Source organism: Alosa sapidissima, chromosome 1 (assembly GCF_018492685.1).
Source record: "Alosa sapidissima isolate fAloSap1 chromosome 1, fAloSap1.pri, whole genome shotgun sequence".
Classification (NCBI taxonomy): Eukaryota; Metazoa; Chordata; class Actinopteri; order Clupeiformes; family Clupeidae; genus Alosa; species Alosa sapidissima.
The window spans coordinates 46,442,832-46,463,929 of NC_055957.1; the positions used below are offsets into that span (position 1 = coordinate 46,442,832).

Sequence of the window (21,098 nt, forward strand, 5' to 3'; positions counted from 1 at the left end):
ATACAGACCTTGAACACTATCTTTATTATTTTTGGTAACCTATCATATCTACAAGTAGTCATCTAGCTTATTCGACTGATAGCTATTGAGTTTATGCTGAAATTAAACATAAAAAGTGAGCTGAATCACTATGCAAAGAAGTGTTGCTGTGCATAACTGACAAGCAGCTCACAAGTAGATATTCTCTAAAAATGATGACCCTTTGTGCCAATAAAACAAGCAGACTGTCTATTTCTCTCACATTAACATTAGCCCTGACATCATTTCAGCAGATCATGTCAATCTGTCTTTAATAACTGGAATCTATTACTTTAGTCAGGGTACAATGAACCATACTACTGCTGCTTAGCTTGGCTTACTTGCCAGCTAGCTAGCTAATCAGTATGGGGAAACGTGTTTAAGGCAGTCCACATCATAAAGTGATACTAAATCCAAAGTAGCTTAATTAAGAAAATATGACTGTTATATTAAGTTTTTTTTTTTTTAGAACAATGACCAAATTCCATCACAGGTGCTTGTGAATAAAGTTTGAAGCCAACCAAACAATAGCGCCATCTGATTACCAAAACTCCTTGAATCCAGAGCCAAAACAAACGCTTTTCACATGAAAGAGCATGGAACACACCTGCCAGAGAACACAGGTAGCGCAGTGAACCTGACCAGAATTTTAGGGAATACAAATGGCATCTTAAGTACTACAATGGTACTAAGCATATGCTTAATTTTTTTATGATTTACTATGATTATGGGAACTTTTGATTTAGAAGAACAACACAAAGACCAGAGCAAACAGACCTTTCAGCTTTCCTTTATGATACCAGTAAATGTGATGTCAACATCACTGACTCCGAAATGGCATGGATACCACACCTTGTACATGTACACATTTCCATGAATCATACTGACAGTGACGTACAACAACTTGTCTTTTATTTCATTACAAAAAGCAAAGTGCAAGTATGCAACATCTGAAGTGCGAAAATAGGTAGTGCTGCAATACACTTGTAAGTGAATGAGTAATGTTAACCAGATTGGTAGTAATAGATTACATATCGTGAAACTACCAATAATTACAACTACTGATACAATTAACTACCACAAAATTGTTCTTAACAGTCCAGTTCTACTTTTTGAAATGATTGTGTGGTTTCTACACACGGGTCATGACAAGGAACACACAGTAGTTGTAGAGTTAACATCCTTTCTGCTTCCGATCAACCTCATGCATACTAAACTCATCAGATATCAAGCTTTGCAGCCAAGTGCATTGAGTTGACATTGATTTGTAAGGCATTTCTTAAAATGTGAACTGCACATCTACTTCCTTGTAAAAAAAAGCCTAAACAAATATGTCAAAAGGCTATCATTGGAGGATAATAATAATCCTTATAACAAAAACAACTGTATAGTAAAAAAGAAAAACAAGAATAATTTCTTCATGGCACAGTTATATGAAGAAAAAATTCGGAAGGTTTTTTGTGTGTTCAAGGCAGCAACTGTATGGTGCTAGCTGTACAGAGATTACACCTGGCAGAGATTATAGAGGGTAGGAGGTCTTTCCGTCACAGTGTCTCCAGCCACTTCGAAGATATAGTCCCTGTTGGTTATCAGCGGGATCTCAGATAAGGGCACACTCTGGACACTCTGAGTCCCGTAGGATATCACGGTGTCACGCTGGGGAAGCACAAAGCAAATCCATTAGCAAATGCAGTGGGTGAGAGATTAACTCTCCAAGAATAGTCATATTGTTATCCCTTAGTTCCTGTATTCTTAGAATGTATTACGTTCAAAGAAACAATCAATGATCCTTGCAATAACAAGTAGACCTCAGCATGCACATCATTCTGACATGTTGAACAAGGAGGACACAAATTCTCTTACCCTTTCGCTTTTCTTTGGGAAGTCTTTTCGGCATAGATGGGCCATAATGCCTGCTGCCAAGGCATCTCCAAGGACATTGATCATGGTCCGGAAGCGATCTCTGTTGAGCACAACATTTCCAGGAAATGAGATCAGGAGGGCCCTATGATGCGCTTCCTGGGACATAATGAAAGTCAAGGGGAATGACGTATAGACTCTGACAGTGTCATACTTACAGGATCCAATCAATGGCCACAATAAGTGTAATGTCATCCGGTGGAAGGCCCACCGAGGTCAGGACAATGACCATGGTGACCAGGCCGGCCTGGGGGATCCCTGCAGCACCGATGCTTGCAGCTGTTGCTGTTATGCTGGAGAGGAATAGCCAGAGTATATCATAAATACATTACATATGTATATAACTTAGTTACAGTAGTTACAGTTTATTGTTGCAGTATCGACTGACACTGGCATACTGTAGTCAGATATATTTCCAGAGGAGTTACATGGGGTTCACTACAAGAAAGGAGAGGAAGTCTATAGAATAATATTTAAAAATACTTAAGTCTAGAATACTTAAATGCCTGCATGCACTTGGTGTACTTCCAGAGTAGAGCCCTTATGCCTTACCTGATGGTGACGAGTTGTCCGAAGTCCAACTCATAATCGTTGACTTGAGCAATAAAGATGGCAGCCACGGCCTCATAGAGTGCTGTGCCGTCCATGTTAATGGTGGCGCCGACAGGTAACACAAATCGAGCGATCTGACGATCCACGTGGCAGTTCTCCAGCAAGCACTTCATAGTGATGGGAAGAGTCGCTGAGCTGCAACGCACAAGGGAACAGATCTTTTAAAAAGCTATATTTTTGGCCTTTTAGCCTTTTTTTTATACATATTTTAGAGAGATGGTGAGTGGGTTTGGGAAATGACCCTACACCGGACTCAAGCCTGGGTCCCTGTGGGCACTGAGACGCCCCCAACAACAACAACAACATTTTATATAGCGCTTTTCAAGGCACCGAAAGCAGTTCAGAGTGAGCACTACGGCTCCCTTAAAAGTTTAGATTTGAGGTGTTTCAATCATTGTTTTGCCTGCTGTGTGTTCTAAAATACTACTAGAGTTGAATCTATAATTCAATAATATAGATAATATCAAATATATATTTCAATTAGCGCTTTCTTTAAAATAACAGAAATGACTAGTCACTATGACTTGTTTGTTAGTCAGTATGTTAGTTAGTTTGCTGACGTCCTCAGGTTCCACATGTTTGTGGGCCTACCTGGATGATGTTGCCAGAGCGATGACCAGCGCCTGCAGGAGGCCCCGGATGTAGCTGAAGGGGTTCTTCTTGGTGAGGATGAAGAAGAAGAGAGGAAGTAGGATGACGCCGTGCACAAACAGGCCCAACAACACCGTGATGAAATACATGCCCAGCTTCTCAGCCAGGTGGACGGGGTCATGCATGTCAAGGATCTTTCCAGCCACCAGGAAGATGATGCCAAAGGGGAAGTACCTGCACGTTTGGAGAAGACAAAGACAGAGTTCAGGTAAGCTAGTTCATCCACCGTCCACTATTCCATCACAGCGCAGACGCTCATGTAATGCCCCCATATGGATGAGCTCAGAGGACGGTGAGTGACGTCTATTGGGGTTACTTATTTTATTATTTTATTATTATTATTATTATTATATAATTATTATATTGGATGACTGGCCAATAGTGTTTTGTAAATAGTTTTTCTTTCAACATTTTAAATCAACAAGTTTGTTTTGTCTTTTGACATAACTTTGACCCATGTAGCCTTAAGTGACACTATCCTGACACACTATTGTTATGGAATTGTTATTACATTTTGTGAACATGCAGAATGTGGTTTGTGTGAGACTGTCACTTGCGTACTTTCCACTCTGATATCCTAGCTGTGTAATCCTCTTCACTCGTGGCCAGATTAGCCTCAGACACAGGGCTGGGTGATAACACATCTGATGAGACCTGGCTTCCCACGCTCTCCAAAACACTTCCGCTTTGTGGCGGCAGCCATAGTCCTGAACTTGCTATTCATGTTATTATTCTAAAGTGCCATGCTATTGCACCCCCCTAAAGTCTGCCTTCACAGTTGTGTGTGTGTGTGTGTGTGTTGCACTGTGTTGAGATGCAGTGAGCCAGCATGGTGTAGCTCAACACCAGGGTTACTCACCACATGGCTGCATTGATGATCTTCATGACACACTCATTGATGCACTGGCACAAGTTTACCAGGGGCAACCCCCTCTCTCCCAGTTTCCCTAGCAGGAGACCTAAGAGGGCAGAAACTCACAGTGAAGCTATATACACTATATACTGTATGCATATCTGTACTATTGACGTTAACACTTGTGCACCAAAGGGTTCCTTACCCATGGTGGCAGAGAAGATGACGATTCCGAGCACGTTCATCTGTTTGCTGCTCCCCGGAATCACCTTGTACTTGACCTCCGGTGCCGGGGTGATCTCCAGGAACACGGGGTGACCCATCTTGGGGTTGTCATAGTCTGGCATGATGTAAACATAGTTGGCCTGGGACTCCTTTGTTGAGCTTTTGACCAAAGGCACCAGCTCTGTCTTGTACTGAAATGAAGTTAGGGCATAAAATATGCTTAGAGGCTAAATAATCTTTTGTCATGTATGGTACACAGGAAATCACCGGCTCTCATGTGCATTTATGGGGGGTTGGCTTTGTTTGATTTCTGCTCACCTGCTGAAATGTTGCTTCAATCAGATTTGAGGGAATCATATTCCTATTAAAAAAGAGAAACAGAGAAAAGCACATGACAAAAGAGAATGAAGAGTTACATCCTGTGTGTGTGTGTTTAGCGCAGGTGATAAAGGCCTGTTTCCTGGAACTACCTCTACATATAACCCCCTGTCTTGTTTCACACTGAAGCCACTAAGGTATCCTGAGGTCTCTCTTCCCTCAGAATACATGCATGGTTTTCACAAGCACACAGTCAGATAAGGTTCATCCAGGCCTTTGTTAACGTTAAAAGCTAAAAAAGCAAATCTGATATCTGTAGTGGTCAAGGATTAGGAGGTGAGCAAGTGACAAAAGTCACTTATTTATAAGGCCCTGCACCCGCAGGCAGGGGCTTGTGGCTCAAATCTAATTAAATCTGTTAGAGGGATGTGCTTTCATTACGTAGCCCAGCCATTCACATCCTATAGGCCGCATGGTTAAAAATACACTCTCCGGGCTCCCGTAATAGGATTGTTCACAGGTTAAGATTAAAGCTCATAAACTGGTCACTAGCCAAGACAGTCTCTCCACGAGGCAGTCAGATAAACACAATGTTCTTCGAAGAAGGCAGGGCTTGAGCTGTCACAGTATAATGGCCTATGCGTCGGACAGCAGTCCTGACATTTTTGGCAACAGCATTACTGAAGCCATGGTCACCTTGGTTTAGCTGTCTTTCACACGAGGGATGCCGGCTGACGTCAGGCAGAGGTTGTTTGATGCATGTGTACATACAGTTGTACAGTACACACATGTCCACAAGGGTGACCAACATGGAACTGCATGTCTCTCAGAAATCCTGACAGGTCAAGCATAGCCCCACCTCCACTCCCCCAAAGGCTCTTAGAGGAAAGAAGTGACTATACACTTTACACTGTAAAAATTTAAATATCACCCTCTCTGTATAAATTGGTAGATTCCACCTTTTTCAAAATGTCAAAATTCTCCTCCCCAAAAAGTTTGTCAGTGTTGGCAAATCACCTGATGAGGTCGAGGAGAGCGTCAGCTGAGGTCATCACAGGCCCGCTGGATCCAGTGTGTCCCTCTTTCTCTGTGCCATTACCAGGGTGTATAATGAGAACCAGCACAATCCCCACTATCACAGCAATGAAGGTAGTCCACAAATAGTATGTTATGGTGAGAAGTCCCATGCGCCCACTGGCCTTGGTGTCCATGGATGCCAGACCGGACATAAGACTGTTCACAGGGAAATCACAGACAAACGCAAAGGTCACATTTTGTACACACAGCAAGTTCAAACAGCGAGCATTTGTTTGTTTGGTCATGTTTAGTTGCATGGCAAGTAAACAGCTAAACCCTTTGGGATAAAGAACAGGAATACTGACTGAAGATTATCTGTCTGTCCCAAACTGTCCCTGAACTGCCCCAAACATCTAACGTGTACATTCATATGTAAAGAGTAGACACTAGAGACACTAGTGAATAGAGTCACTGGTAACTGTAATTGGTAGAGTAACTGGTTATGTAACTGATAGGGATGCAACATTTGAGCAGTGTAGGGATGGTTATACCTGGATGTGATCAGAGGAAGAATAAGCATCTTGAGCATTCTCATCAGGAGTTCTCCCGGAAAGGAGAAGTAGATCTTTGCCTAGTGGGAAACATGTTCAAAACCATTATGCTACTCCCCTGATTCAGCTGTACATAGGCAATGAATAGGCAATGAAACAGGCACATTATATTGGCATTATACACTACTCAGCATTTTAAACCATTTAATTTAGTAGGGTAAGTCTTTGTCTTGAATAAGAAGCACACATCTTGAATTTCATATAGTATCATGTTAATTCATTCTACTATCTTTTATCATAGTACACACATTCAAGTAGTGAGCAGCTTGTTGTGTCTGATAGTTGCTTAGCCAACCCATTTGTCTACCTTCTGGCAAATAACATAGGCACTCTAAGCAAACCAAAATGACCCTGTCTGAGCTTCATTGACATCTCCATTTACAAACCAAGTTTGCCCCAACTGTCAGCTGTCTCTGCACTGTACCTGAGAGGACAAATTGAGACTCCTCAGCGTGTATCCAATGAGACATCCAGAAATTACAGCAAGGACTGAGAGAGTCAGCAGGCCATTCTGTTTGCAGTAGTCGTTTATCCATTCCCGGATCTTCGCAGACACTAGCTTGCGGAGGACGCGCTTCATCCCCTCCAGCATCCTTCCGCAAAGGCTCTTCGACGGAGAATGACCGTCTGAATAAGTTGCCTTGGCACACGCCCTTGGGTCCTCCATTGCTAATGCCATCAAGTGATGTGTATGCTGGCAAGCGCCGTAAAACCTTTTTCTGGTGAAGGGCTAAGCCTTCGAGGCAGGCTGGCTGCCAACTCCTGGTAAAGCTTGCCTCACTGAGCTTTGCTACGCTGCACTGCGGAGACTTAGCGTGGCTCAGGGATTTACAGGTGTAGGGGGACCTGTAGGTCTAGTGACTTTTCAGAATGGAGAGGTGTGGTCATATTTAATGGCCCTTTGTGAATGGATGTTTTGCCATGTGAGTTACATCCAAGATTGCAGGTTTGAAAACAATAACAACAATTTGAACAATTGCAATAACAATGAAAAAATACAAATATTTAATTAAAATAATTAACAACAAAAAATGAGTTGCAATGAAGAAATAAAGGAGTGAGAACAATATTTGACTTTCTATCAAAACAAACAAGGCGTTTCACATACGGCAAACATTATTAACAATTAGCTTTTGGCAAACATTCCTTTGCCAGGGTAAATAATGACATGACATCTGTTTTGCTTTCATTCAATGTAGTATCCTGGGTATGGGCAGCTGTTGACGGATCAACTCAGTTATGGAGATGTTACTACTTCCAATGCCACCTATTGGGGCAGGTCTCTCGGCACACTGCCAGATCTTTTCCTCTAAAAATCTTAATGTACCCCCTTGTTTTAGTGTACCATTTACTTTGAGAGGGTCACCAAGTCCTATTGTCTGAAAAACACCCAAAATTAATACATTTCTATAGCTATTCTTCACTTTGAATATGGTGTTTTGGTGGTTAAAATGTTCACCCCATTCCAAAATGGACCACTTGGTCATCATAGATGCTGATCATGGATCACTCTTCTACAAACATGCACAACTCAGCTTAACCTTTAGAAGGGCACAGCTGGACAAAGAATTTAATTTCCGCTGTTTTTTTAATTTCCGCTGTTGACCTTCTCAAAGTAAACAATAACACTAAAACAAGGGGCTAAATTAAGATTCTGGAGGAAAAGATCAGGCAGTCTGCTGAGAGACCTGCCCCAATAGACGGCATTGGACCATTAAACCACACAATGATCCAAAACATACAGCCAAACAAGGCAAGAAATGGTTAACAGAGGACAATATCAATATTTTAAAGTAGATTTTTTTGGGCTTTTTATGCCTTTAATTATAGGACAGTGGAGAGTGACAGGAAGTGAATGGGAGAGAGAGCTGGGGTGGGATCCGGAAAGGACCACGGGGCGGGAATCGAACCCGGGTCGCCGGCATACGGTGCAGGTGCCCCAGCATGTTGCGCCACAGCTAGGGCCCAATATCAATATTTTAGAGTGGCCCAGCCAGAGTCCAGACCTCAATCCATCAAAAAAGTTAGCACAAGGCCAGAGTGATGGAAAATAATTATTCCTGCCTCAAAACCTGGGTTGCTGCTAAAAAGGTGCGTAGAATCATTGTGGAGACATGGAGAAGCTTGGTAGGTATTATAAGAACCATTTTGAGAGCTATGAATGTAAATAAAGATGTTTCCACTAATTATTTAAAAAGGGTATGAATAATTTTGGTCATGCCATGGACATTACCACATTGTCTTGCAACCTTTTGGCATGTGGGAGTGTTATTTTCAGTCACAACAAACATATTGGTCAAGAGAAAATCAACATTAAATCAATATTTATGAATAGTATGAATAATTCCGGTGTGATATTGACCTAAAGTGTGTTGAAACATGATACCGAGTGTGAACGTATGTCTCATAGCCCATCTCGGCTTGTCCCCTGCACTCCAAAATCTGGCGCTAGTTAGCCGATGCTACCAACAGCTTTTTCAATGGTGGTGCTTCGGCATCGGGCTAGCCATGCAAATAAATCACTGTTTTACACCATTTACGAGGCTCAATGTATCTCCACACTTCATTGGTAGACTTCCGAGGGCCCTGACATTTAAAACGAGACATTGAGAACTTTGAAAAAGCACTGGTAGTGGTAGTTTACTTACAAGACGATTTATACAGACAGTATCTTCACGAAGTTTAGCGTTTGCAGCCATCTTGAATTTAGTCACGATAAGTCGAGCGACGAGTAAGAATGAACAGGTATGATAAGGGATCAGATTCCAAAAATAATTCCGTGGAAATGCATGGATTCCAGTTGCTGCTACTGAAAGAAACTGGAATCCATGCATTTCCACTGAATTATTTTTGGAATCTGATCCTGGGAAACATAATTAGAATAAAGATATTACGAAATACTGTACATCTCATGATGAGTAGTTATTCACCATCATTTGCAAATTGGTAATGACAGTTAAAAGTGATTAGGGGAGAGGCGAGAGACACGTATGGACAGTGCCGGCCCGAGCCTTTTGGGGGCCCTAAGCAGAATTTGATTTGGGGGCCCCCTCCCACAACGCAGAGTCACCTGTGCTTGGCGATAATTGACAACTTCACACTATAATGTCATATTATAAATGAATACAGTGAGGTTATGTATTAATACAGTGACTGATTATGAACTACTGTCCCCCTGGACACAGATGCATAAGGACTCGGTAGGCTCATTCAGTAATCCATCCTTGCTCACATGCCAAAAATGTTTTGGGGCTCCGCTCTAGACTTCTGGCCCCATGTGCTTGGTAAACCAATGTATTAATATAGTTGTTATTTACACCAACCCTGTCACCTTTTAATCTTAGAGGGTACTAAAATCACAGATTTATTTGAAACATTCAAAGTGAAGCACTAAGGGTGGTTTACTGAAGTTGAATGGACAAATAACAAAATACAACAGCATTTGTATTTGTTGTAAACAAGTACATCAGTTTAATGACTTGTTTTTCAACAGATTTGCAGAACAAATACGCAAATGTGCATTAAATGAGCATTAAATGAGCATTAAATGATCTTCAACTACAAAATAAAACCAAAATAGACAAACATTAATAATCAAAAATAAAATGTCCCAAAAAATAGATACTTATTCCTACTTCGTTCCTGGCTTTCAGGTATCTGCAACTCTGCAGTGGACGAACCTGCAATGATTAAATAAATGCATAAATAAATAAAACAAAAACTATGTTAAATGTGTCATTTCATATTAACTAGGGATCGACCGATATATCGGCCGGCCGATATTTGTTTTTTTTCACCGATAGTTTTTTCCCCGCATTATTTACATACAGGCGTCCACAGGCAGCTCTGTGTTGCTGGAGACGCTGCAATTGCAGACTGCCCCTCCCCCACAAGCAGAGTGCTGAAAGCCTGCTCTTCAAGACAACAGTAAACTTTAAACTTTCAAAGCATCTTTTAACTGTTTGACTTAGCTGAAATATTGCCATACACTTTGAAGGTGGAAGCAAGTTTGTGGGTCCAAATGGAAAACGCGAATGATAGATAGATAGGTAGGCTATTTTATTTAATGCTTAATGCCTCGTTTATAAAACTGCTTGCCATTGTATTTAGGGAGCTGCAAATAACTAAGTTGTAGGCTATCCATATGCATGCGGTAGCGGTAGCTGTTACAAACACTGGTCATATAATTAAGTAGGCCTAATATGCCAACGTTGTTCCGTAGTATTTGTAGGAGTTTTATTCAGCGACCAGCTGGCTGAGTGTTGGACGCGTGTGGTGTGTGTGTGTGTGTCTCCCTCCCTGAATGCCTCTTTTATAATACTGCTTGCCATTGTATTTAGGGAGCTGCAAATAGCTAAGTTGTAGGCTATCCCTATGCATGCGGTAGTGGTAGCTGTTACGAACACTGGTCAATCATATGATTAAGTAATGCCGACGTTGTTCCGTGATATTTGTGGGAGTTTTATTCAGCGACCACCTGCCTGAGTTTTTGAGGCGTGTGGTGTGTGCGTCTCCCTCCCCCTCTCCTTAAGGCTCTGGCATGCTCCTGTGTCACATTTGCGCGTGTCCAAGACGTGCGTCATTTTTGCCGTGGACGTGAAGCATACTCCAATTTCTGCTGTCCTGAATGCGCGTTAAATTGTTAAGGTTAGCGCCTGCGCACTACGGATTAACTGTGATACTCTGCCCCACCAACTGGGGGCGGTACGTCGAGCCTGAAAGTAGGACACAACCACCAAAGAAGCCTGAAACGCCTGAAGAAAAGAAGAACTTGGGATGTGCGAGCACTAAACGAAGGAAGAGCTGATGAAGGAAAAAGCACCACGAGTACGTTCGCCTGTCTGCTGGGAAGTTTGATAAGCTGGCCCATCGCATCGCTCCATTTATCATCCACCAGAACACACACAGCACACCTGTTGGTATAGCTGAGAGACTAGCTTAGCCTACTTGCTTATTAGGCTACTCATGTAGCTAAGTGACTCGGTGCTGCGAGGGCAGCAATATTGGTGCGATACAAAGTAAAGACATTTTTCTGAACACATGCAGCAGTGTCATGGTAAGAAAGAGTTGTGCGTACAGATGTCCTCAATTAAATTTGTATTGAGTCTTCACACCTGCCTCATACCAAAAAGTATGAACCAAAAACCTGTAAATATGACGTGTCAATAAAATTTTTGAAGTAACTATTTGTGTTCATAATGTATGTCATTTTTAAAAGATGCATTTAATCCGAAGTCATGTCAGCTCTCCATGCATGGAGTAAAGGCTGTCACTGTCTATGATTAGTTTTATTTTATTGTTTACCATCTCATTCAGTGCTATATGATCCAGGGCTCATGACCAAATCAAGCCAATATAATAGCCAGTAGCCACAATGAGCCCATGCAGCCACCCTGTTTCGACAATCAAAGGTAACGCACAGAACGGCCAGCAGACAGATAATTACGTCCCCAACTCATCTAAAATGTGGTGTCTTGAAATACTTTGGGTTCTACACCATAGATGGTAAAGTGACCGTTAAATATAATGTTAAAGAATGTATCTGTGGATTGTGGCTTTACATCGGTCGAAGTTGACTCATGTCGTGGTGTCTCACGTAACTCAAAGCCAGGCAAGCTGAGGACAGGCGCTCTGTTCCATCGTCGTTATGGTAACCAAACAAGTCTTCTTCTGTCTAGGTTTGTTTCTACGTTTAAGTGTTGTTCTTCTATGTGGTCCACCTACTGGAGGGGAGTGTTTACAGCAGTTCCGTTTCACACATGCGCAGTCTACGCGTCACTTTGACGCGCGGTCTTAAATTTCGGTCGACTCAAAGACGCGACGCATGCTGTAAAAATGACGCAATTCTCGTCACGCGCTCACCAGTGCCGCGTGCGCGTGACGCAGACGCGGGAGCATACTTTGGGCTTTAGAGCGGGGCGGAGTTGCCATCGCAGTGATATCAGAGCTTTAATAATGAGAGACGTGTTATATGTAGTTGAATATTAATTCGTGTTAACGTTTACCATGTACCAGACATACCGTGTATGCCTTACTTGTTTAGAGCCGTTTGCTAACGTTATCATTATCAATCCAGTTCAATGGTGGTTTGTCAGCTACCAAACAGAAGTTTGTGTGTGCGTCTGTCTCACTCAGTGGGACACACGCATCACAGCGATATGAGAGTGCTGCGCTACCTGAAGGAGAGATTTTAAAACTTTGAGAGATATGTTTTATACCTTTTGACGTTGATGCCGTTTAGAACAGAAACATCTGACACCACGTTATTTTCTTCTGCTGATTTATGTTCTGTGGTTGACAAATCTGGCAGCTTTTTAAAAAAAATATATAGACAGAAAAATTTAAACCATGCAGTCTTAAATTACAAATCAAGCACTAATTCAATAGCTACTTTTCAGGCTTATTGTTTTCTTAAATTATTTAAATGTGTTGAAGGACATTTCGTGATGACCTGAATTATGTCTTACAGTCAGCAAGCAATGCATCATCAAGGCTGTGTTGTAAGATGTTGATGAAAGCATTTTGCACAGTTAACCATATCCAGTGCACCCATCCATAAGTTCAATAAATGTTCCTTTTTTAAATTGAGACTTATAACATGTGTTATCTTCATTTGTGTAATTATGTGTCATTTGTATGATGTAAATTGAGGGAGCAAAATAAAAGCAGTATCGGCTCCAAATATCGGCAGCCTGTATCGGTCATCGGCTAAGGCTGATGGAAAAAAATCAGTATCGGTATCGGCACTAAAAAAATCCATATCGGTCGATCCCTAATATTAACAGGCTATGTAACCATTTGCCATCAAGAAAACCTCACCTTATGTCATCAGCCAGGGAAGCAGACACTTGATGAGGTACAGTTAGGTAGAGGTAGAGATGTGCTCCAAAGTACTTCAACAGTGTCTCTGAAAACAAAAAATATTTATTTTCTTCTGATTTTTGAACTTGATGCAGTGTCTGCACGAATTGTCTATGCACCCGAGGTGTCTAGTTTATGCGCGTGACTCAAAGGCTGGCAGACACAGTAGAGGTAGGCAGGCATATTGATCATGAAATCAGAATTTTCTTGTTTTGAATTATTAATTGTTTAATTTATTCATCCATTGATGTCACTTGTTTACATTATTTATTATGTAAAAAAAAAAAAGAAACTCGATTGGGGGCCCCCTGGTGGCCAGGGGCCCCCAAGCAGCCGCTTAGTTCGCTTATGCCTCGGGCCGGCCCTGCGTATGGAGCACAGCTGAAGACGACGCACTGTCATGAGATAAGCAACTCCTCTGCAGGATAAATGTTGTTTTATTCAGTCATTTGAGCAATATTAGGGTAAGTGTGGCTTTTTCCAGCCTATGTTTTCGATGGTAACCCATTGTCAGTCAATAGTAAAAGTAACTGCATATAACTGTCTTTGTTGACTGACACCTTGGTAAAGTTAGTTTCACTTTGCCAATGAGTTCAAATAATAGACGAGTGCAAAAGCGTGAAGGCTATGCTAGGTTTTAGTAAAGCATGGTTTAAGAATGACTATTCCATACGGTCTCGCAAGCAGCCTCCTTCAAATGCGCCGTTGAATGCCAAAATACCGATGCATTTATTTGACATATCGCGCTTTGCGCCGTTAAAGGGAATGACAGATGTCATTCTCATTGGTTAAAATGATGTTACGCCCCAAACACACCCATATGACTGATTAAAAAACCTAGGAACACCTTGTTGCGCCATGCGCTCCACGTTTGATAACGAAACCCCTCCCAATGTGAACTGGACATCCTACTAAATTTGAATAGACTTTTGATGAGTGACGATGCACTTTAGAATGTCATGATAGGGCCCTTCAGACGGCACGCTAGTGTCACTTCTCATAGTTGTGTTTGTGTTCAATTGTCTTGGGAACCTTTGGGGAAATGAGGGATGTTTTTTTCTGGTTCAGAAAGAAGGGAAAATAATGGAGCTGGATAACATTTTCTTTCATGAACAGATAATGTCAATAAAATGTTGTCAGTGTCAGCAGTGGTTAAAGTGGGATTTGGCAGGTGAGGGAACCCTAAAATCCAGTGTCGGTGCAACGGGGAAAAATGACTCACCGTTGGACAACATATTGAGTATCGTGGTGTAGCAATACTTTTTGGACAAGAATTACTAGCTTCTTGGTCACCTCTGTCCATGCGAAAAATTAACTTGCCAATTATTTTAACAATATCATCACACTATATCATTAAGATTAAATTAAGAGTAAAATTGTACTGAATGGCTTAAACATTTTAATTGTGTGTGTTTTTTGCAAATAAAATGGTCTTATTTTCTTGGATTTGATCATAGCTCAGGGCCAGCTGTATGTTTGATGCATATGAAAATAACATTAACAAAACAACAGTGCAGTTCTGCAGCTGTTCTGTCTTCAGTGTTACTGAGTCATATATCATGATTCGTATTTTGGATTTTTTAACATTCCATTTTCAATACTGTCAGTTTCCAGTGAGATGTTTACAGAATAAGATAAACAGAAAGTGACAGAGTAATTGATGACATTAACAAACTTGTCAAGAACAGTTTTAGCTGGGATTACATTAAGGGTTAGACACAGCAGAGACACTGACCGTACACTGATAACCAATGAGCCAAAATCCACAGCAAAAAATGTGTTCTCCGATATGCTTAGAGTAACCTACCTTCCAAGCATGTATATACAGTATATTTAGTATAGTATATTATAGTGTTAATTATAGTGTTGTTTTAAAGACAATAGGTTGTGCTTATTTATTATTATTTTTAATCAACTCTCTCAATGTTTTATTGTTATGGCGTGCTTGTAGGTTAAGGGTTAAGGCTGACAGTTTTCCGGCCGGCTGTGTTCCTTGAATGTCTGCATATAAATTCATAAAATCACTACATATGTAGTAGTTCTGTACAAGTACTTCTGATATTGCTTGGTATGTTGCTGATCGGTTCATAAATGGCCACAGCAACAAAGCAACGAAGAGGAATGACTGAAGTACCTGAGGGAACCCGTAAAAAGGGCTTGCGGTCTGTAGGGTTATGTAAGCATTTGTTAGCAAAGCCTACATACAGCGGGGAACATACAGTAAGTATTGAACACGTCAACATTTTTTTCAGTAAAAAAACTTCAGTAAGTAAGCCTTTATTCGGAATGACAGCTTTAAGGCATTTCCTGTATGATGAAACTAATCAGTCACAGTATTCTGGTGTGAATTTGGCCCATTCTTTTAAACAGATAGTCCTTTAATATTGAAGATTTCAGGGGTCCCTGTTGTGAATCCTGATCTTTAGTTAACTTTCAAAACTGTTCAATTGAATTAAAGTCAGGGCCTTGATTTCCTTTCTCTGAAACCAATTGAGAGTTTCCTTTGCTGAATGGTTTGGATCATTGTCCTGCCGGAAGGTCTAGCCATGTCTCATCCTCATCATCCTGGTGGATGTAAAGATTCTTCCGGAACAAAATGACTCCATTCATCATTCCTTCAACTGTATGAAGTCTGCTAGTACCACAAGATGAAAAACAGCCCACACCATGATGCCACCACCTCCAAACCTCACTGTTGGTAGGATATTTTTAGGGTGATGCACAGTGCCATTTCTCCTCCAAATATGGTGTGTAGTATGACATCCGAAAAGTTAAATTTTTAACCAGAATACATTCTCTCAGTATTTCATAGGATTGTTCAAATGTTGTGTAGCAAACTTTCAACGAGCTTTGACGTGTTTTTCTTCATGTAACCCAGGTTTACAAACTAACCTATGAACCCAAAATAAGATCAATAATAATAAACATCAAAACAGTGTTTAGTTTATTGATTTATATTTTATTGAAACTAAGAAAGAAGTGACAACAGAAAATATGCATTGCAGATATTTGATTAAGAAGTGAATAAAAATGAACTCTATAGCTTTAAAATAGTATAGCTTTAATGACTAGGAAAATGTTAGAGCTCCCTCTACAGGATGTAGTGAGAGAAAACAGGGAATCGAAACTTAACTAAGAATTCGTCAGTCCAGAAAAGAAAGAGAACGAAGACGGAGGGAAAAAGAAGCGCTGAGAAAACGATAGAGTGAGAACATTAAAATAAACCAATTGCGACTAAACGACCTGGTTAAAGTCAGTTTAGGTCAAGATTTAAAGTATTATACTTTCAGATACCGTTTGTGTGAAACGAAACGTGCTGTTTAAAGCTACAGCCTTTTATGTTTTTTGTCTAATTGAGTGCTAGCTCCAGAGTATAGCCTGCATCGTCATTGACTAGCATATCTGTTTTGAGATTTTTCTTTTGAATTTCATCAGTTATTACAACGTCAGTTTTCAGAAAATACTTTATTGAAGATTTGCCTTTCTCAGTTTGATTGAACGACACAAACTTTTATTGCTTTGAACTGAATGCTTCGTCTGACATGGACAACACATGTAACGACAACGACAAGATGGCGAGCCTACCCAACGAGACAAGATGGATTCTACTACACACAGAGGATTAGCCCGACTGGAAGCGTAACGTTAACTAACTTTCTCTTTTTCCAGTTTCTCCATTTCTACAATAAGTAATACATTTCAGTTCCTTGGATAAGACAGAAAAAGACTGTGATAGAAAACCGAACCTAACGAACTGAGAATTGACTGCTACTTGAAAAAGATTGCTTTGTAAATGTGAACTTGCTTGTATTTCTGTTACTGATGTTGAATTGCTCCACATGTTCTATGTGGATTTGAATGTGCATTTTGATTTGAGGGTTTGAACAGAGGTTTAAATAATTCCAATAACTTGAATTTAAACTAAACTTTAATAGAGAATTTAGCTTACAGTAAAAGATTAAATTAGTTTTTCTACAAAATGGGAAAGTAAAAGACAAATAGTTTTCTTTAAATAGGAATGAAACTAGAAACAAATAGGAAGTAAATTCAACAGTGTTAAAGTGAACTTATGCTACTGAATGAAAAGTTAACTGAAACAGAAAGGTTTTTGATTTGTGAACGATTATTTCCCGAGCTTTTGTACCCATGTATATAATTTTCATTTAACTAAAATTCTAAACTTGCTTTAACCGTGTGTGCTTGTGTTTTACTCTCTCCTGAAAAATACCTTAGATCTTCTGATGGCCCAGATATTGTGTTAGTCTATTGTGTGACAATCAGTTGCACATTTAATGTAAACAAGTGATACAGCTTGGCGAGCGAGCAGCCAGGAGGAGTATAGTATAAAACATAGACTAAAAAGCACTAAAAGAAATAGATTCGCTTGACTAAAATTGATACAGTGAAAACCTAGAACCGAAAATGGAAGTTATCCAGGAAAAGGGAGTTAAAATACCTAATGCTGTCCTAATCAGCGGCATAACAGAAACCGATACAGATGAGGAAATATTTGACTTTCTAAAGCAGTACGGTTCAATTGATAGGTTTATTCCACTTGCAGACACTAGCTCAGTGTCAGGGAAATCCATAATAGTTGAATATAATTCTGGGAGTGCTGTACAAGACCTTCAGCCCCTCTTACCTCGAACCCAGCAATCCCGTAGTGACTCCAACGTGTCATATAGTGTTGTAGCTCTGGCCAATGTCTACACGCAGAAAGCTGGAAAAGATATAACTCAAACTTACCTGGATGAGCTAAGAGCCATAGCAAAGAGTAGCGGAAAAGGCTATGAAGAAGTCCTGAAAGAGATGTTAACAGAGATTAGTGAAACCATCACCACTACAGAGAACCTTGAGCCAGTCACTGTTGAAACAGTTGCACCTGACAACATAACAATCACAGCTTCTTCCAACGCTGGTGCCATTGTCACTGTAGAACCACAGACACCTCAAAACGTTGTGCATAACAGTTCAGTGCACACAATGCCAATAGGGAGAGCCTCAGTAACTCCTTCTCTCTCTAACAGCGACCTGAATCCTCCCGACATTCAGAGAGTAGTAGTAGAGCACATTGTACGCAACAATGACTCAATGGCTCATGGCCATCTACCACTCAGACTGCGAACCTTTTCTGGTAGGACATCTCGTCCGTCTAATGAGGTTGACTATGACACCTGGCGTGCCAGCGTAGAACTGCTCTTACAAGACCCAGCCGTGTCCGATCTTCAAAGAGTGCGGAAAATCTGTGACAGTGTATACCCACCAGCTTCTGATATTATCAAATCAGTTAGCACAGGATCTCCACCAGGAGATTATGTCAAATTATTAGATTCAGCCTTCTCCACCATGGAAGATGGTGATGAGTTGTTCGCCAAATTCATGGGCACTTTCCAGAACACTGGTGAAAAGCCATCAGTTTACCTACAGCGACTTCAAGTGGCTTTGACTCTCACCGTGAAGCGTGACGGAGTGCCACCTGCTGATGTGAATAAGCATCTCTTAAGACAATTCTGCAGGGGATGCTGGGATGACGCACTTATTACAGAACTGCAATTAGAACAGAAAAAACAAGACCCACCACCATTCACAGAGCTGCTGACATTGTTACGCACTAAAGAGAACAAAAATTACTCTAAAGCCACACGAATGAAACAGCACCTAGGTGCTAACAAGCAACATGCTACAATAAATTCCCAGATATCATGCTCTTGCCAACAAGAAGAGGTTACCCAGCTTAGCTCAGTCACTGTTCAGTTGACAAAGCAAGTTGCAGAACTCCAGAGCCAGCTTGCCACACTGGCTGATAAAAAGCAGACGTCCAAAGCAAAAACGACCAGTGGTGTCAAACCACAAAAAGATAATCAGAACTCAAAAGCTGAAGCAGAACCGAAATCTAAAGCTACAAACAAGCAACAGGCTGTCCAGCCTAGACCATGGTATTGTTTTAAATGCGGCGAAGATGGACATATCGCAAAATCCTGCAGTAGTGAACCTAATCCTGCATTAGTGGCTGACAAGAAAAGACAATTACAGAGACGACAGAGTGAATGGGAGTCCCATGATGGTCACAACTCTTTAAACTAGAAGAAGTTCCTGTTGCGGGACAAACAGGGACTGGACTTCGGAAAGAACGTCCCACATGTCAAAATCTAATCCTACATGACAAAACAAGATACAGATCACACACAACAAACGTACCCAAGGGGTTGGTTGGCACAAAGTGTACCACCCAGATAAGAATAGCTGGAAGAAAATGCACCTGTTTATTAGACACAGGATCACAGGTCACGACTATTCCCGAATCCTACTACAACCAAAACTTGTCAAAGCAGCCCATCCATTCATTGAACAATTTATTGAATGTTGAGGGAGCTAATGGTCAAGCTGTCCCGTATCTGGGATATGTGGAAGTCACCATTACATTCCCAAAAGACTTTGTAGGAGTAGACATGGAAGTGCCAACCTTAGCATTGATTGTTCCAGACCTTCCCTCACAGTCTAATATCTTAGTTGGCATGAACACATTAGATGTGCTATACAAAGACTATTCCAAAATACGAAATGTCCAGCATATTCCCCCGAAGTTTGGCTACAGAGATGTATTGAAAATCTTGCAGATACGTCAGAAACAGTTTACTGAGGGAAACATTGGTCTTGCAAGACTACCTGGCAAAGACCCTAAAGTAATTCCAGCTGGACAGAGTATGGTCTTATGTGCGTCTGTCACAGTCAAAGAGCTGCACACTGACAAATGGGCTATTCTTGAACATCCAACATCTCCTTTGCCCGGAGGACTGATTGTAAAGACATGCATGGTCACTATTGAAAACAAACAGCATTCTCACTTACCTATAGTGATAACCAATACAGCAGATCATGATGTTGCAATTCCCCCAAGATGCATAGTAGCCCAATTGAATGCAGTGCAGTCTGTGCTTCCCAAAGAAACGCCCCTTACAGCCTCCAGCGATGTTAGTAGCATGGCTGCAAGTCCAGAATTCAACTTCAGTGATTCCCCCATTACTCCTGAATGGAAGGAAAGACTAACACAGAAATTGCAGAAAATGCGTGATGTGTTTTCCCAACACCGCTTGGACTTTGGATGCACTGACAAAGTAAAGCACAGGATTAACTTGACTGATGAGACCCCATTCAAACACCGATGTCGACCCATACACCCTGAAGATCGAGAAGGTGTTCGAAAGCATCTCCAGGAGTTGCTAGACACCGGAGTTATAAGAGAATCTGAATCTCCCTTCTCATCGCCAATTGTCGTGGTACGGAAAAAGAATGGAGACATTAGATTGTGTATAGACTACCGCAAGTTAAATATGAGAACAGTGAAAGACGCGTATGCTCTTCCGAATCTTGAGGACACTTTCATGGCTTTGACTGGATCAAAATGGTTTTCCGTTCTTGACCTAAAATCTGGTTATTACCAGATAGAGGTTGAAGAGGCTGACAAGCCGAAGACCGCCTTTGTGTGCCCGTTTGGATTCTATGAATTCAACCGAATGCCACAGGGAGTAACAAACGCGCCGAGCACCTTTCAACGCATCATGGAAAAATGCATGGCAGGTCTGAATATGAAGGAAGTTCTTGTCTTTCTAGATGACATCATCATTTTCTCTAGAGACCTAAAAGAACATGAGGAAAGATTGTTTAGAGTCCTGAGTAGGCTAAGGGATTATGGCCTGAAACTAGCGCCAGAGAAATGTGTCTTTGCACAGACCTCTGTGAAGTATCTAGGTCACATAGTATCTCATGAGGGAGTCAAAACGGACCCAGACAAGATAGCCGCTGTTAAAACTTGGCCTGTACCGACAAACCTGAAAGAACTCAAGTCTTTTCTTGGATTCATTGGCTATTACAGGCGGTTTATAAAAGACTTTTCCCGCAAAATTAAGCCGCTCAATGGATTAACATCTGGATATCCACCCACCAGGAAAGGCTTGAATGTGAAGCACAATGGTCAATACCACAACCCAAGAGAGGCATTTGGTAGCAGGTGG

General features: G+C 41.1%; 1 protein-coding gene across 1 annotated transcript; it reads right to left on the reverse strand.

Annotated features, from left to right (window-relative positions):
- Positions 1-792: 792 nt before the first annotated feature.
- slc1a8b (solute carrier family 1 member 8b) lies at positions 793-6,897 on the reverse strand. The gene is made up of 11 exons (XM_042090518.1): positions 6,650-6,897; positions 6,166-6,245; positions 5,615-5,830; positions 4,598-4,640; positions 4,260-4,470; positions 4,061-4,160; positions 3,142-3,375; positions 2,491-2,685; positions 2,097-2,231; positions 1,882-1,981; positions 793-1,674 (listed from the first exon to the last, which is right to left on the reverse strand). Exons 1-11 carry the CDS (start codon positions 6,890-6,892, stop codon positions 1,522-1,524), a joined length of 1,710 nt encoding a protein of 569 aa, XP_041946452.1. The 5' UTR covers positions 6,893-6,897; the 3' UTR covers positions 793-1,521.
- Between the last annotated feature and the right edge of the window lie 14,201 nt (positions 6,898-21,098).